At 57.7% G+C, this 13148-nt stretch overlaps 1 protein-coding gene and 1 long non-coding RNA gene across 2 annotated transcripts; one reads left to right on the plus strand and one right to left on the minus strand.

Moving 5' to 3' along the window:
- Positions 1 to 658: 658 nt before the first annotated feature.
- LOC128820987 (uncharacterized) lies at positions 659 to 1250 on the minus strand. The gene is made up of 3 exons (XR_008441001.1): positions 1209 to 1250; positions 995 to 1122; positions 659 to 692 (listed from the first exon to the last, which is right to left on the minus strand). It is a non-coding gene; the product is annotated as an uncharacterized LOC128820987 (long non-coding RNA).
- A 1-nt stretch (position 1251) lies between these two features.
- Positions 1252 to 13148, plus strand: LOC128820983 (V-type proton ATPase subunit S1-like). The gene is made up of 7 exons (XM_054001836.1): positions 1252 to 1301; positions 3201 to 3405; positions 5635 to 5757; positions 6983 to 7057; positions 9142 to 9356; positions 10665 to 10705; positions 13048 to 13148. Exons 1-7 carry the CDS (start codon positions 1252 to 1254, stop codon positions 13146 to 13148), a joined length of 810 nt encoding a protein of 269 aa, XP_053857811.1.

Consider the following 13148-nt stretch of genomic DNA (forward strand, 5'->3'; position numbering starts at 1 on the left):
GGTGTCCCTGGTGTCCCTGGTGTCCCTGGTGTCCCTGGTGGCCCTTGACGTTGCAGACCTGGAGTTCCTGGAGGTTCTCACCGAGGGCCTGGGCCCCGTGCTGCTGGTGCGGGGCGGGGACGGCGACCAGTGCGACCAGTACGGGACTGGGAATGGCGACCAGTGCGACCAGTATGGAACTGGGAACGGAGACCAGTGCGACCAGTACGGGACTGGGAACGGAACTGGGGAGACTGGGGAGCCCTGAGAGACCAGTGCGACCAGTACGGGACTGGGAACGGAACTGGGAGACTGGGGAGCCCTGAGAGACCAGTGCGACCAGTACGGGACTGGAATGGCGACCAGTGCGACCAGTATGGAACTGGGAACGGCGACCAGTGCGACCAGTACGGGACTGGGAATGGAACTGGGGAGACTGGGGAGCCCTGAGAGACCAGTGCGACCAGTACGGGACTGGGAATGGAACTGGGGAGACTGGGGAGCCCTGAGAGACCAGTGCGACCAGTACGGGACTGGGAACGGAGACCAGTGCGACCAGTACGGGACTGGGAATGGAACTGGGGAGACTGGGGAGCCCTGAGAGACCTGAGAGACCTGAGAGACCAGTATGGAACTGGGAATGGAACTGGGAACGGCGCTGGGGAGACTGGGGAGACTGGGGAGACTGGGGAGCCCTGAGAGACCTGAGAGACCTGAGAGACCAGTATGGAACTGGGAATGGAACTGGGGAGACTGGGGAGCCCTGAGAGACCAGTGCGACCAGTACGGGACTGGGAATGGAACTCGGGAGACTGGGGAGCCCTGAGAGACCAGTGCGACCAGTACGGAACTGGGAATGGAACTGGGAACGGAACTGGGGAGACTGGGGAGCCCTGAGAGACCAGTATGGGACTGGGAACGGAACTGGGAACGGCGCTGGGGAGACTGGGGAGACTGGGGAGACTGGGGAGCCCTGAGAGCCCTGAGAGACCAGTACGGAACTGGGAATGGAGACCAGTGCGACCAGTATGGAACTGGGAATGGAGACCAGTGCGACCAGTACGGGACTGGGAATGGAGACCAGTGCGACCAGTATGGAACTGGGAATGGGACTGGGAACGGCGCTGGGGAGACTGGGGAGCCCTGAGAGACCAGTATGGAACTGGGAATGGAGACCAGTGCGACCAGTATGGAACTGGGAACGGAACTGGGAATGGAACTGGGGAGACTGGGGAGCCCTGAGAGACCAGTGATCCCAGTATGGAACTGGGAATGGGCCCAGTGATCCCAGTATGGAACTGGGAATGGGCCCAGTGCTCCCAGTTTGGCCCCAGTTTGGTCCCAGTGCTCCCAGTTTGGCCCCAGTTTGCTCCCAGTTTGATCCCAGTTTGTTCCCAGTTTGCTCCCAGTGCTCCCAGTTTGCTCCCAGTGCTCCCAGTTTGCTCCCAGTTTGATCCCAGTTTGCTCCCAGTGCTCCCAGTTTGGCCCCAGTTTGCTCCCAGTGCTCCCAGTGCTCCCAGTTTGCTACCAGTTTGCTCCCAGTGCTCCCAGTATGGAACTGGGAATGGGCCCAGTGCTCCCAGTTTGCTCCCAGTTTGCTCCCAGTTTGCTCCCAGTTTGCTCCCAGTGCTCCCAGTTTGGTCCCAGTTTGCTCCCAGTGCTCCCAGTTTGCTCCCAGCCCGTTGCTGGTGGTTTTGCACTTTGATTTCACCAAAGATCCTCAATAAAAGAACCCAAAAATGGAATTTTGGGGGAAACGGAGCCGGAAGTCGCAGGTTCTTGTCCACGGAGGGGAATTCCTGGAAAATCGGGAATTTTGGGGGTTCTGGGAAGAGTTTTTGGGGTCCCTGAGGGAATTTTGGGAGGGAATTTTGGGGTTCGTGAGGGGATTTTGGGGTCCCTGAGGGGATTTTGGGGATTTTGGGGTTCCTGAGGGGAATTTTGGGGGGTGCTTGAGGGAATATTGGGGATCCTTCAGGGGATTTTGGGGTTTCTGAGTGGATTTTGGGGATCCCTGAAGAGAATTTTGGGGGTGCTTGAGGGAATTTTGGGGTTCCTGAGGGAATTTTGGTGGTCCCTGAAGGGATTTTGGGTTCTCTGAAGGGATTTTGGGGTTTCTGAGGGGATTTTGGGGATTTCTGAGGGAATTTTGGGGTCTCTGAAAAAATTTTGGGATCCCTGAAGGGATTTTGGGGGTCCCTGGAGGGATTTTGGGGTTCTCTGAAGGGATTTTGGATCCCTGAGGGGATTTTGAGGTCTCTGAGGGGATTTTGGGGCTCCCTGAGGGAATTTTGGGGGTCCCTGGAGGGATTTTGGGATCCCTGAGGGGATTTTGGGGTTCCTGAAGGAATTTTGGGATCCTTGAGGGGATTTTGGGATCCCGGAGGGAATTTTGGGTTTCCTGAGGGAATTTTGGGGCTCCTTGAGGGAATTTTGGGTTTCCTGAGGGGATTTTGAGGTCTCTGAGGGGATTTTGGGATCCCTGAAGGAATTTTTGGGATCCCTGAGGGAATTTTGGGTTTCCTGAAGGGATTTTGGGATCCCTGAAGGAATTTTGGGTTCCCTGAAGGAATTTCGGGATCCCTGAGGGGATTTTGGGGGTCCCTGAGGAGATTTTGGGATCCTTGAGGGAATTTTGGGGCTCCTTGAGCAGATTTTGGGGTTCCCGAAGGAATTTTGGGATCTCTGAGGGAATTTTGGGTTTCCTGAAGGAATTTTGGGGTTTCCGAAGGAATTTTGGGTTCCCTGAAGGAATTTTGGGGATCCCTGAAGGGAATTTGGGGATCCTTGAGGGATTTTGGGGGTTCCTGAGGGGATTTTGGGGGTTCCTGAAGGAATTTTGGGTTTCCTGAAGGAATTTTGGGATCCCTGAGGGAATTTTGGGGCTCCTTGAGCAGATTTTGGGGTTCCCGAAGGAATTTTGGGATCTCTGAGGGAATTTTGGGTTCCCTGAAGGAATTTTGGGATCCCTGAAGGGAATTTGGGGATCCTTGAGGGATTTTGGGGTTTCCGAAGGAATTTTGGTTCCCTGAAGGAATTTCGGGATCCCTGAGGGGATTTCCGGGAGGGGGCGTGGCCACACCGCAGGGGGCGTGGCCTGCGCTGAGGCGGGCGCTCGCTGTGGGGAGAGAGTGGGCGTGGCCCCGCGCGCTCCAGGGGCGTGGCCTGTGCTGAGGCGGGCGCTCGCTGTGGGGGAGTGGGCGTGGCCCCGCGCGCTCCAGGGGCGTGGCCTGCGCTGAGGCGGGCACTCGCTGCGCGGGGAGTGGGCGTGGCCCCGCGCGCTGCAGGGGCGTGGCCTGCGCTGAGGGGACTCTCCAAGATGGCGGCGGCGCTGTGGGCGCTGCTCGCGGCCGTGGCCGCGCTCGGGCCGGGCCCGGGGCCCGCGGGGGCCGCGCAGCTCCCGCTGCTGGTCTGGAGCACGGAGCGGTGCGAGCGGGGGGCTCCGGGCCGGGCGTTCAGGGCCTTTAGGGGCGCTGAGAGGCCTCAAAACAAAGCCCTCGGGGGAGTTTGGGGGGCTCAGGGGTCTTTAGGGGGGATTGGGGTCGTTTTTGGGAGATTTGAGGGGTTTAGGGGCGCTGAGAGGCCTCAAAAATCTCTCAGGGGAGCCTGGGTGGGCTTAGGGGTCTTTGGGGGGATTTGGGCCATTTTTGGGAGATTTGAGGGGATTTTGAGGGGGTTTAGGGGCACTGAGAGGCCTCAAAAATCCCTCAGGGGAGCCTGGGTGGGCTCAGGGGTCTTTTGGGGAATTTGGGGCTTTTCTGGGGGTTTGAGGGGGATTTGAGGGGATTTAGGGGTGCTGAGAGGCCTCAAAAAATCCTGAGGGGAATTTGGGGCTCAGGGGTCTTTTGGGGGGTATTTGGGGTTTTTTGAGGGGGTTTTAGGGGCGCTGAGAGGCCTCAAAAAAAAGCCTTCGGGGAGTTTGGGGGCTCAGGGGTCTTTTGGGGGGGATTTGGGCCATTTTTGGGAGATTTGAGGGGATTTTGGGGCGGTGAGTGCCCTCAAAAATCCCTCAGGGGAATTTGGGGGGCTCAGGGGTCTTTAGGGGGGGATTTGGGGAGTTTTGAGGGGATTTGGGGGCTCTGAAAGGTCTCGTGGGATTTTTGGGGGGGATTTTGGGGCTTTTTTTGGGGAGGTTTGAGGGGATTTTGAGGGGATTTAGGGTCGGGGTCTTTTGGGGGGAATTTTGGGGCCATTTTTGGGAGATTTGGAGGGGCTGAGAGGATTTGGGGGGGATGGGAGATGTCGGGGAGGTTTTGGGGGGATCTCAGGGGTCTTTTGGGGGGATTTGGGGCCATTTTGGGGAGATTTGGGAAGGGCTGAGAGGCCTCAGGAGCTCTCCAGGTTCCTTGGGGGGAACTGAGGACCCTTTCCAGGGGCTTTGGGAGTCTCTTGGTGGATTTTGGGTCCCTGTGGATAATTTTGGGGTCCCGGGGTGATTTTGGGGTCCCCGGGCTGATTTTGGGGTCCCCGGGGTGATTTTGGGGTCCCTGGGGTGATTTTGGGGCCTCTCTCTGATTTTGGGGTCCCTGTGTGATTTTGGGGTCCCCCCAGGTCGCTGTGCCCCCCCCGGGGTGATTTTGGGGTCCCTGGGGCCGATTTTGGGTTTCTCTCTGATTTTGGGGTCCCTGTGGTAATTTTGGGGTCCCCGGGGCTGATTTTGGGGTCCCTGTGAATATTTTTGGGGTCCCTGGGGTGATTTTGGGGTCTCTCTCTGACTTTGGGGTCCCTGTGGATAATTTTGGGGTCCCTGGGCTGATTTTGGGGTCCCTGTGGTGATTTTGGGGTCCCCGGGGCTGATTTTGGGGTCCCTGTGTAATTTTGGGGGGTCCCCGGGCTGATTTTGGGGTCCCCCCAGGATCCTGTGAATATTTTTGGGGTCCCTGTGTGATTTTGGGCTCCCCCAGGTCGCTGTGGCCCCCCGGGGGTGATTTTTGGGGTCCCTGGGCTGATTTTGGGGTCCCTGTGGATAATTTTGGGGCCCCGGGCTGATTTTGGGGTCTCTCTCTGATTTTGGGGTCCCCCCAGGATCCTGTGAATATTTTTGGGGTCCCTGGGCCGATTTTGGGGTCCCTGTCTGACTTTGGGCTCCCCCAGGTCGCTGTGGCCCCCCGGGGGAGATTTTGGGGTCCCTGTGGTAATTTTGGGGTCCCCGGGGCTGATTTTGGGGTCCCTGTGGATAATTTTGGGGTCCCTGGGCTGATTTTGGGGTCTCTCTCTGATTTTGGGCTCCCCAGGTCGCTGTGGCCCCCCTGGGGTGATTTTTGGGGTCCCTGTGGATAACTTTGGGGTCCCTGTGAATATTTTTGGGGTCCCTGTGAATATTTTTGGGGTCCCTGGGGTGATTTTGGGGGTCCCTGTGTGACTTTGGGCTCCCCCAGGTCGCTGTGGCCCCCGGGGGTGATTTTGGGGTCCCTGTGGATAACTTTGGGGTCCCTGTGAATATTTTTGGGGTCCCCGTGTGACTTTGGGCTCCCCCAGGTCGCTGTGGCCCCCCAGGCTGATTTTGGGGTCCTGTGGATATTTTTGGGGTCCCTGTGTGATTTTGGGGTCTCTCTCTGACTTTGGGCTCCCCCAGGTCGCTGTGGCCCCCCGGGGGTGATTTTGGGGTCCCTGTGGATAATTTTGGGGTCTCTCTCTGACTTTGGGCTCCCCCAGGTCGCTGTGGCCCCCCAGGCCGTGCCCGGGGGCCGGGCGCTGTCGGAGCCGGAGCTGCAGCAGCTGCTGGAGCCGGGGCTGCGCCGGGGACCCCGCACGGTGCTGCTCTTCCTGCAGGACCAGGTCAGCCAAAAACCCCCAAAAATGTCCCAAAAATATCCCAAAAATATCCTAAAAACATCCTAAAAATATCCTGAAATAATCCCAAAAATATCCCAAAAATATCCCAAAAATATCCCAAAATAACCCAACCCTGCCCCGCACGGTGCTGCTCTTCCTGCAGGACCAGGTCAGCCAAAAACCCCCAAAAATATCCCAAAAATATCCTAAAAATATCCCAAAATAACCCAACCCCTGCCCCGCACGGTGCTGCTCTTCCTGCAGGACCAGGTCAGCCAAAAACCCCCAAAAATGTCCCAAAAGAGCCCCAAAAATATCCCAAAAATATCCCAAAAATATCCCAAAAATATCCCAAAAATATCCCCAAATAACCCAACCTGCCCCACACGGTGCTGCTCTTCCTGCAGGACCAGGTCAGCCAAAATATCCCAAAATATCCCAAAAATATCCCAAAAATATCCTAAAAATATCTGAAAAATATCCTGAAATAATCCCAAAAATATCCCAAAAATATCCCAAAAATATCCCAAAAATATCCCAAAAATATCCCCAAATAACCCAACCCTGCCCCGCACGGTGCTGCTCTTCCTGCAGGACCAGGTCAGCCAAAAACCCCCAAAATGACCCAAAAATATCCTAAAATTACTCCAAAAATGTTCCAAAATAACCCAAAAGTATTCTAAAAATATCCTGAAGTAACCCCAAAAATATTTTAAAAGTATCCTAAAATAACCCTAAAATTACACCAAAAATATCCTAAAAATAACCCAAAACACAAAAACAAAACCCTAAAAAGCAAATAATCCCCCAGAAAATCCCAAAAAACCCCAAAACCCCTCCTGGCCCCTCTCACTGACCCCACTGGCTCCTCCCCCTGACCCACAGGCCCCTCCCTCTGAGCTGTGCCCCTCCCCTGACCCCGCAGGCTCCTCCCCTGACCGCACTGGCCCCTCCCCCTGAGCTGTGCCCCTCCCCCTCACCTCCTTGCCCCTCCCCCTCCCTTCTTGGCCCCTCCCCTGTGCTCCTCCCCATCCCCATCAGGCTCCTCCCCCTGAGCTGTGCCCCTCCCCCTGACCCTTGTGCCCCTCCCCCTGAGCTCTGCCCCTCCCCCGGTGTGAGGCCCCTCCCCCTGAGCTGTGCCCCTCCCCCGGTGTGAGGCCCCTCCCCTGAGCTGTGCCCCGCCCCCCGGAGCGAGGCCCCGCCCCCTGAGGCGTGGCCCCGCCCCCAGCTGTCCCTGGAGGATTTCACGGCGTTCGGGGCCGTGTTCGGGAACGAGCCCAACGGAGCCTTCCCGCGGCTGCAGGTGGGCGGGGCCTGGGGCGGGGCCAGAGGGGGGAGGGGCCAAAGGGGGTGGGGCAAAGGGAGAGGGGGAGGGGCAAAGGGAGAGGGGTAGAGGGGGAGGGGCCAAGGGAGAGGGGGCGGGGCAAAGGGAGAGGGGTAAAGGGGGAGGGGGAGGGGCCAAGGGAGAGGGGAGGGGCAAAGGGAAGGGGCGTGGGGCCAATGGGGGGAGGGGCAAAGGGGAGGGGTAAATGGAGGAGTGGGCGGGGCAATAGCGGAGGGGAGGAGTCAATGGGGGAGGGATTAATGGGGGGAGACAGTGGTGTCAGGGGGAGGAGCCTGTGGGGTCAGGGGAGGGGCACAGCTCAGGGGAGGAGCCAGTTGGTCAGGGGAGGAGCCTGCGGGGTCAGAGGGAGGAGCCTGCGGGGTCAGAGGGAGGAGCCTGCGGGGTCAGAGGGAGGAGCCAGTGGGGTCAGAAGGAGGAGCTAACAGGGTCAGGGGAGCTCCTGTGGGGTCAGGAGGAGGAAGCCTGCGGGGTCAGAGGGAGGAGCCTGCGGGGTCAGAGGGAGGAGCCTGCGGGGGTCAGAGGGAGGAGCCAGTGGGGTCAGAAGGAGGAGCTAACAGGGTCAGGGGAGCTCCTGTGGGGTCAGGAGGAGGAGCTAACAGAGTCAGGGGGAGGAACCATTGGGTCAGGGGGAGGAGCCAATGACATCGGGGCAGGGGCACAGCTCAGGGGAGGAGCCTGTTGGTCAGGGGGAGGAGCCAATGACATCGGGGCAGGGGCACAGCTCAGGGGGAGGAGCCTGTTGGTCAGGGGGAGGAGCCAATGACATCGGGGGCAGGGGCACAGCTCAGGGGGAGGAGCCTGTTGGTCAGGGGGAGGAGCCAGTGGGGTCACAAGGAGGAGCTAATGGGGTCAGGGGAGGAAACCATTGGGGTCAGGGGGAGGAGCCTGTGGGGTCAGGGGGAGGGGCACAGCTCAGGGGGAGGAGCCAGTGGAGGTCAGCAAATAGGGGAGGGGACAATTGGGGCGGGGCCAATGGGGAGGGGCAGAGGGGGAGGGGTAAATGGAGGAGTGGGAGGGGCCAATGGGGAGGGGAGGAGTCAATGGGGAGGGGTCAGTGGGGGAGGGGCCAATGGGGACAGCGCTGATCCTGCCCTGGGAGGGGTTTGGGATTTTTGGGCTCATTTTGGGATTTTTGGGGTGATTTTGGGGTTTTTGGGGTGATTTTGGGATTTTTGGGTTGATTTTGGGATTTTTGGGCTCATTTTGGGATTTTTGGGGTGATTTTGGGATTTTTGGGGTGATTTTGGGATTTTTGGGCTCATTTTGGATTTTTGGGGTTGTTTTGGGATTTTTGGGATCATTTTGGGATTTTTTGGCGTTTTGGGATTTTTTGGGTAATTTTGAGATTTCTGGGTCATTCTGGGATTTTCTGGGCTCATTTTGGGATTTTTTTGGGGTGAATTTGGGGTTTTTGATGATTTTATGTTCCAGGTGCCCTGGATTGGTTGAAAATTGGGATTTTTGGGGTGAATTTGGGGTTTTTGATGATTTTTGTGTCCCAGCATGCCCTGGGGTCGGCGGGGTCAGCGCTGACCCTGCCCCGGGTGGGATTTGGGGTGGATTTGGGGTTTTTGATGATTTTCCCCATTCAGGATGCCCTGGGGTCGGCGGGGGTCAGCGCTGACCCTGCCCCGGGTGGGATTTGGGGTGGATTGGGGTTTTTGATGATTTTTGTGTCCCAGGATGCTTTGGGGTCAGCGGGGTCAGCGCTGACCCTGCCCCGGGTGGGATTTGGGGTGGATTTGGGGTTTTTGATGATTTTTGTGTTCCAGCATGCCCTGGGGTCAGCGGGGTCAGCGCTGACCCTGCCCCGGGTGGGATTTGGGGTGGATTTGGGGTTTTTGATGATTTTTGTGTCCCAGCATGCCCTGGGGTCAGCGGGGTCGGCGCTGACCCTGCCCCGGGTGGGATTTGGGGTGGATTTGGGGTTTTTGATGATTTTTGTGTCCCAGGATGCTTTGGGGTCGGCGGGGTCAGCGCTGACCCTGCCCCGGGTGGGATTTGGGGTGGATTTGGGGTTTTTGATGATTTTTATGTCCCAGGATGCCCTGGGGTCAGCAGGGTCAGCGCTGACCCTGCCCCGGGTGGCCGCCGCCGCCGCGGCCGCGCTGCCGCTGACCCTGCAGCGGGCCCTGGGCGCCCCTCCCCCCCTGCAGCTGCCCGGGGGGGCCCTGGGGGGGCTGAGGCTGAACCGGACGGAGCCCGAGAGAGACCCCGGGGAGCCCGCGGTGCTGCTCGTGGGGCTGCCCCACAGCCGGTGAGAGACCCCATAGCGACCCCATAGAGACCCCATAGACACCCCATAGAGATCCCATAGCGACCCCATAGAGATCCCATAGAGAGAAACCCATAGTGATCCATAGAGACCCCATAGAGACCCCATAGAGACCCCGGGGAGCCCGCGGTGCTGCTCGTGGGGCTGCCCCACAGCCGGTGAGACACCCCATAGAGAGACCCCATAGAGACCCCATAGTGATCCCATAGAGACCCCATAGAGACCCCATAGTGATCCCATAGAGAGAAACCCCATAGACACCCCATAGAGACCCCATAGAGACCCCGGGGAGCCCGCGGTGCTGCTCGTGGGGCTGCCCCACAGCCGGTGAGAGACCCCATAGAGAGACCCCATAGAGACCCCATAGCGACCCCATAGAGACCCCATAGCGACCCCATAGAGAGAAACCCCATAGAGACCCCATAGAGACCCCATAGAGACCCCATAGAGACCCCATAGCGACCCCATAGAGACCCCATAGCGACCCCATAGACACCCCATAGTGATCCCATAGAGACCCCGGGGAGCCCGCGGTGCTGCTCGTGGGGCTGCCCCACAGCCGGTGAGACACCCCATAGCGACCCCATAGAGACCCCATAGCGACCCCATAGACACCCCATAGAGACCCCATAGACACCCCATAGAGACCCCATAGAGACCCCATAGAGACCCCACAGTGACCCACAGTGACCCCCAGTGACCCCACAGTGCCCCCCAGTGACCCCCCAGTGACCCCCCAGTGACCCCACAGTGACCCCACAGTGACCCCCAGTGACCCCACAGTGACCCCCAGTGACCCCATAGTGACCCCCAGTGACCCCCAGTGACCCCCCAGTGACCCCACAGTGACCCCCAGTGACCCCCAGTGACCCCATAGTGACCCCCCAGTGACCCCCAGTGACCCAGTGACCCCCAGTGACCCCACAGTGACCCCATAGTGACCCCCCAGTGACCCCACAGTGACCCCACAGTGACCCCATAGTGACCCCACAGTGACCCACAGTGACCCCACAGTGACCCCACAGTGACCCCCAGTGACCCCACAGTGACCCCAGTGACCCCACAGTGACCTCACAGTGACCCCCCAGTGACCCCCAGTGACCCCACAGTGACCCCCCAGTGACCCCAGTGACCCCCAGTGACCCCACAGTGACCCCACAGTGACCCCCAGTGACCCCACAGTGACCCCAGTGACCCCACAGTGACCCCACAGTGACCCCCAGTGACCCCCAGGGCCCCTTTGCCCCCCGGGGCTCCCCTCCCCCACCCCTGACTGTCCCCTCCCCCCAGCTCCGGCCTGATGGGACCCAGAGAGGCCCTGACCAGTAACGGTGAGAGACTGGAGCACTGGGAGGGACTGGGAGCACTGGGAGAGACTGGGAGAGACTGGGAGCACTGGGAGCACTGGGAGGGACTGGGAGAGACTGGAGAGATTGGGAGAGACTGGGAGCACTGGGAGAGACTGGGAGGGACTGGGAGAGACTGGGAGCACTGGCAGAGACTGGGAGCACTGGGAGAGACTGGGAGAGACTGGGAGCACTGGGAGCACTGGGAGCACTGGGAGAGACTGGGAGAGACTGGGAGAGACTGGGAGCACTGGGAGAGACTGGGAGCACTGGGAGAGACTGGGAGAGACTGGGAGCACTGGGAGCACTGGGAGAGACTGGGAGCACTGGGAGCACTGGGAGAGACTGGGAGCACTGGGAGCACTGGGAGAGACTGGGAGAGACTGGGAGCACTGGGAGGGACTGGGAGCACTGGGAGCACTGGGAGCACTGGAGAGACTGGGAGCACTGGGAGAGACTGGGAGCACTGGGAGAGACTGGAGAGACTGGAGCACTGGGAGCACTGGGAGCACTGGGAGAGACTGGGAGCACTGGGAGAGACTGGGAGAGACTGGGAGAGACTGGGAGAGACTGGGAGCACTGGGAGAGACTGGGAGCACTGGGAGAGACTGGGAGAGACTGGGAGCACTGGGAGGGACTGGGAGCACTGGGAGCACTGGGAGGGACTGGGAGCACTGGGAGAGACTGGGAGCACTGGGAGGGACTGGGAGAGACTGGGAGAGACTGGGAGAGACTGGGAGAGACTGGGAGCACTGGGAGAGACTGGGAACGGCCTGACCCCAAACTGGGAGCACTGGGAGCACTGGGAGCACTGGGAGGGACTGGGAGCAGCCTGACCCCAAACTGGGAACGGCCTGACCCCAAACTGGGAGCACTGGGAGGGACTGGGGTGCGATTTGGGCCGTTTTTGGGGTGAATTTGGGGTGAATTTGGGCTATTTTGGGTCACTATTTTGGGGTGAATTCGGGGATTTTTGGTCACTATTTTGGGGTGATTTTGATGTTTTTTGGGTCACTATTTTGGGGTGAATTTGGGCTGTTTTGGGTCACTATTTGGGATGAATTTGGGGATTTTTGGTCACTATTTTGGGGTGAATTTGGGGATTTTTGGTCACTATTTTGGGGTGAATTTTGGGTGATTTTGGTCACTATTTTGGGGTGATTTTGGCTGATTTTTGGTCACTATTTTGGGATGAATTTGGGGGGTTTTGGGTCACTATTTTGGGGTGATTTTGGGTTTTTTGGGTCACTATTTTGGGGTGAATTTGGGGATTTTTGGGTCAGTTTTTGGGGTCATTTTTTGGGGTGAATTTGGGCTATTTTGGGTCAGTTTTTGGGGTGATTTTGGGGTATTTGGGTCACTATTTTGGGGTGATTTTGGAGTTTTTTGGGTCACTATTTTGGGGTGAATTTGGGTGATTTTGGTCACTATTTTGGGGTGAATTTGGGGGATTTTGGGTCAGTTTTTGGTCACTATTTTGGGGTGATTTTGGGGATTTTTGGTCACTATTTTGGGGTGAATTTGGGGGATTTTGGGTCAGTTTTTGGTCACTATTTTGGGCTGATTTTGGGGTTTTTGGTCACTATTTTGGGGTGATTTTGGGCTGTTTTGGTCACTATTTTGGGGTGATTTTGGGCTGTTTTGGTCACTATTTTGGGGTGATTTTGGGGTGATTTTGGGCTGTTTTGGTCACTATTTTGGGGTGATTTTGGGCTGTTTTGGTCACTATTTTGGGGTGATTTTGGGGGATTTTGGGTCAGTTTTTGGTCACTATTTTGGGCTGATTTTGGGGTTTTTGGTCACTATTTTGGGGTGATTTTGGGCTGTTTTGGTCACTATTTTGGGGTGATTTTGGGCTGTTTTGGTCACTATTTTGGGGTGATTTTGGGCTGTTTGGTCACTATTTTGGGGTGATTTTGGGCTGTTTTGGGTCACTATTTTGGGGTGATTTTGGGGTGATTTTGGGCTGTTTTGGTCACTATTTTGGGGTGATTTTGGGCTGTTTTGGTCACTATTTTGGGGTGATTTGGGGTGATTTTGGTCACTATTTTGGGGTGATTTTGGGGTGATTTTGGGCTGTTTTGGGTCACTATTTTGGGGTGATTTTGGGGGTTTTTGGTCACTATTTTGGGGTGATTTTGGGGGTTTTTGGTCACTATTTTGGGGTGATTTGGGGCTGTTTTGGGTCAGTTTTGGGTCACTATTTTGGGCTGATTTTGGGGGGTTTTGGGTCAGTTTTGGGTCACTATTTTGGGGTGATTTTGGGGTGATTTTGGGTGATTTTGGTCACTATTTTGGGCTGATTTGGGGTGATTTTGGCCCTGCAGACGCCGTGCTGGGGGAGGTGCTGCAGGTGCTGCAGGAGGAGCAGATCCCGTACACGGCGCTGCTCACCGCCCGCGCGGCCACCGTGAGTGACCAGCAGTGA

Source organism: Vidua macroura, chromosome 33 (genome assembly GCF_024509145.1).
Source record: "Vidua macroura isolate BioBank_ID:100142 chromosome 33, ASM2450914v1, whole genome shotgun sequence".
NCBI lineage: Eukaryota > Metazoa > Chordata > Aves > Passeriformes > Viduidae > Vidua > Vidua macroura.

What these genes read in the sequence shown, in the direction of transcription:
- LOC128820983 (XM_054001836.1), top strand. Translation starts at nt 1,252, where the DNA reads ATGGGCCCAGTGATCCCAGTATGGAACTGGGAATGGGCCCAGTGCTCC. An exon ending in GAATGGGCCCAGTGCTCCCA is followed by an intron (nt 1,302 to 3,200) that starts GTTTGGCCCCAG and finishes CGCGCGCTCCAG; the next exon opens with GGGCGTGGCCTGCGCTGAGG. An exon ending in GAGCCTTCCCGCGGCTGCAG is followed by an intron (nt 7,058 to 9,141) that starts GTGGGCGGGGCC and finishes TTTATGTCCCAG; the next exon opens with GATGCCCTGGGGTCAGCAGG.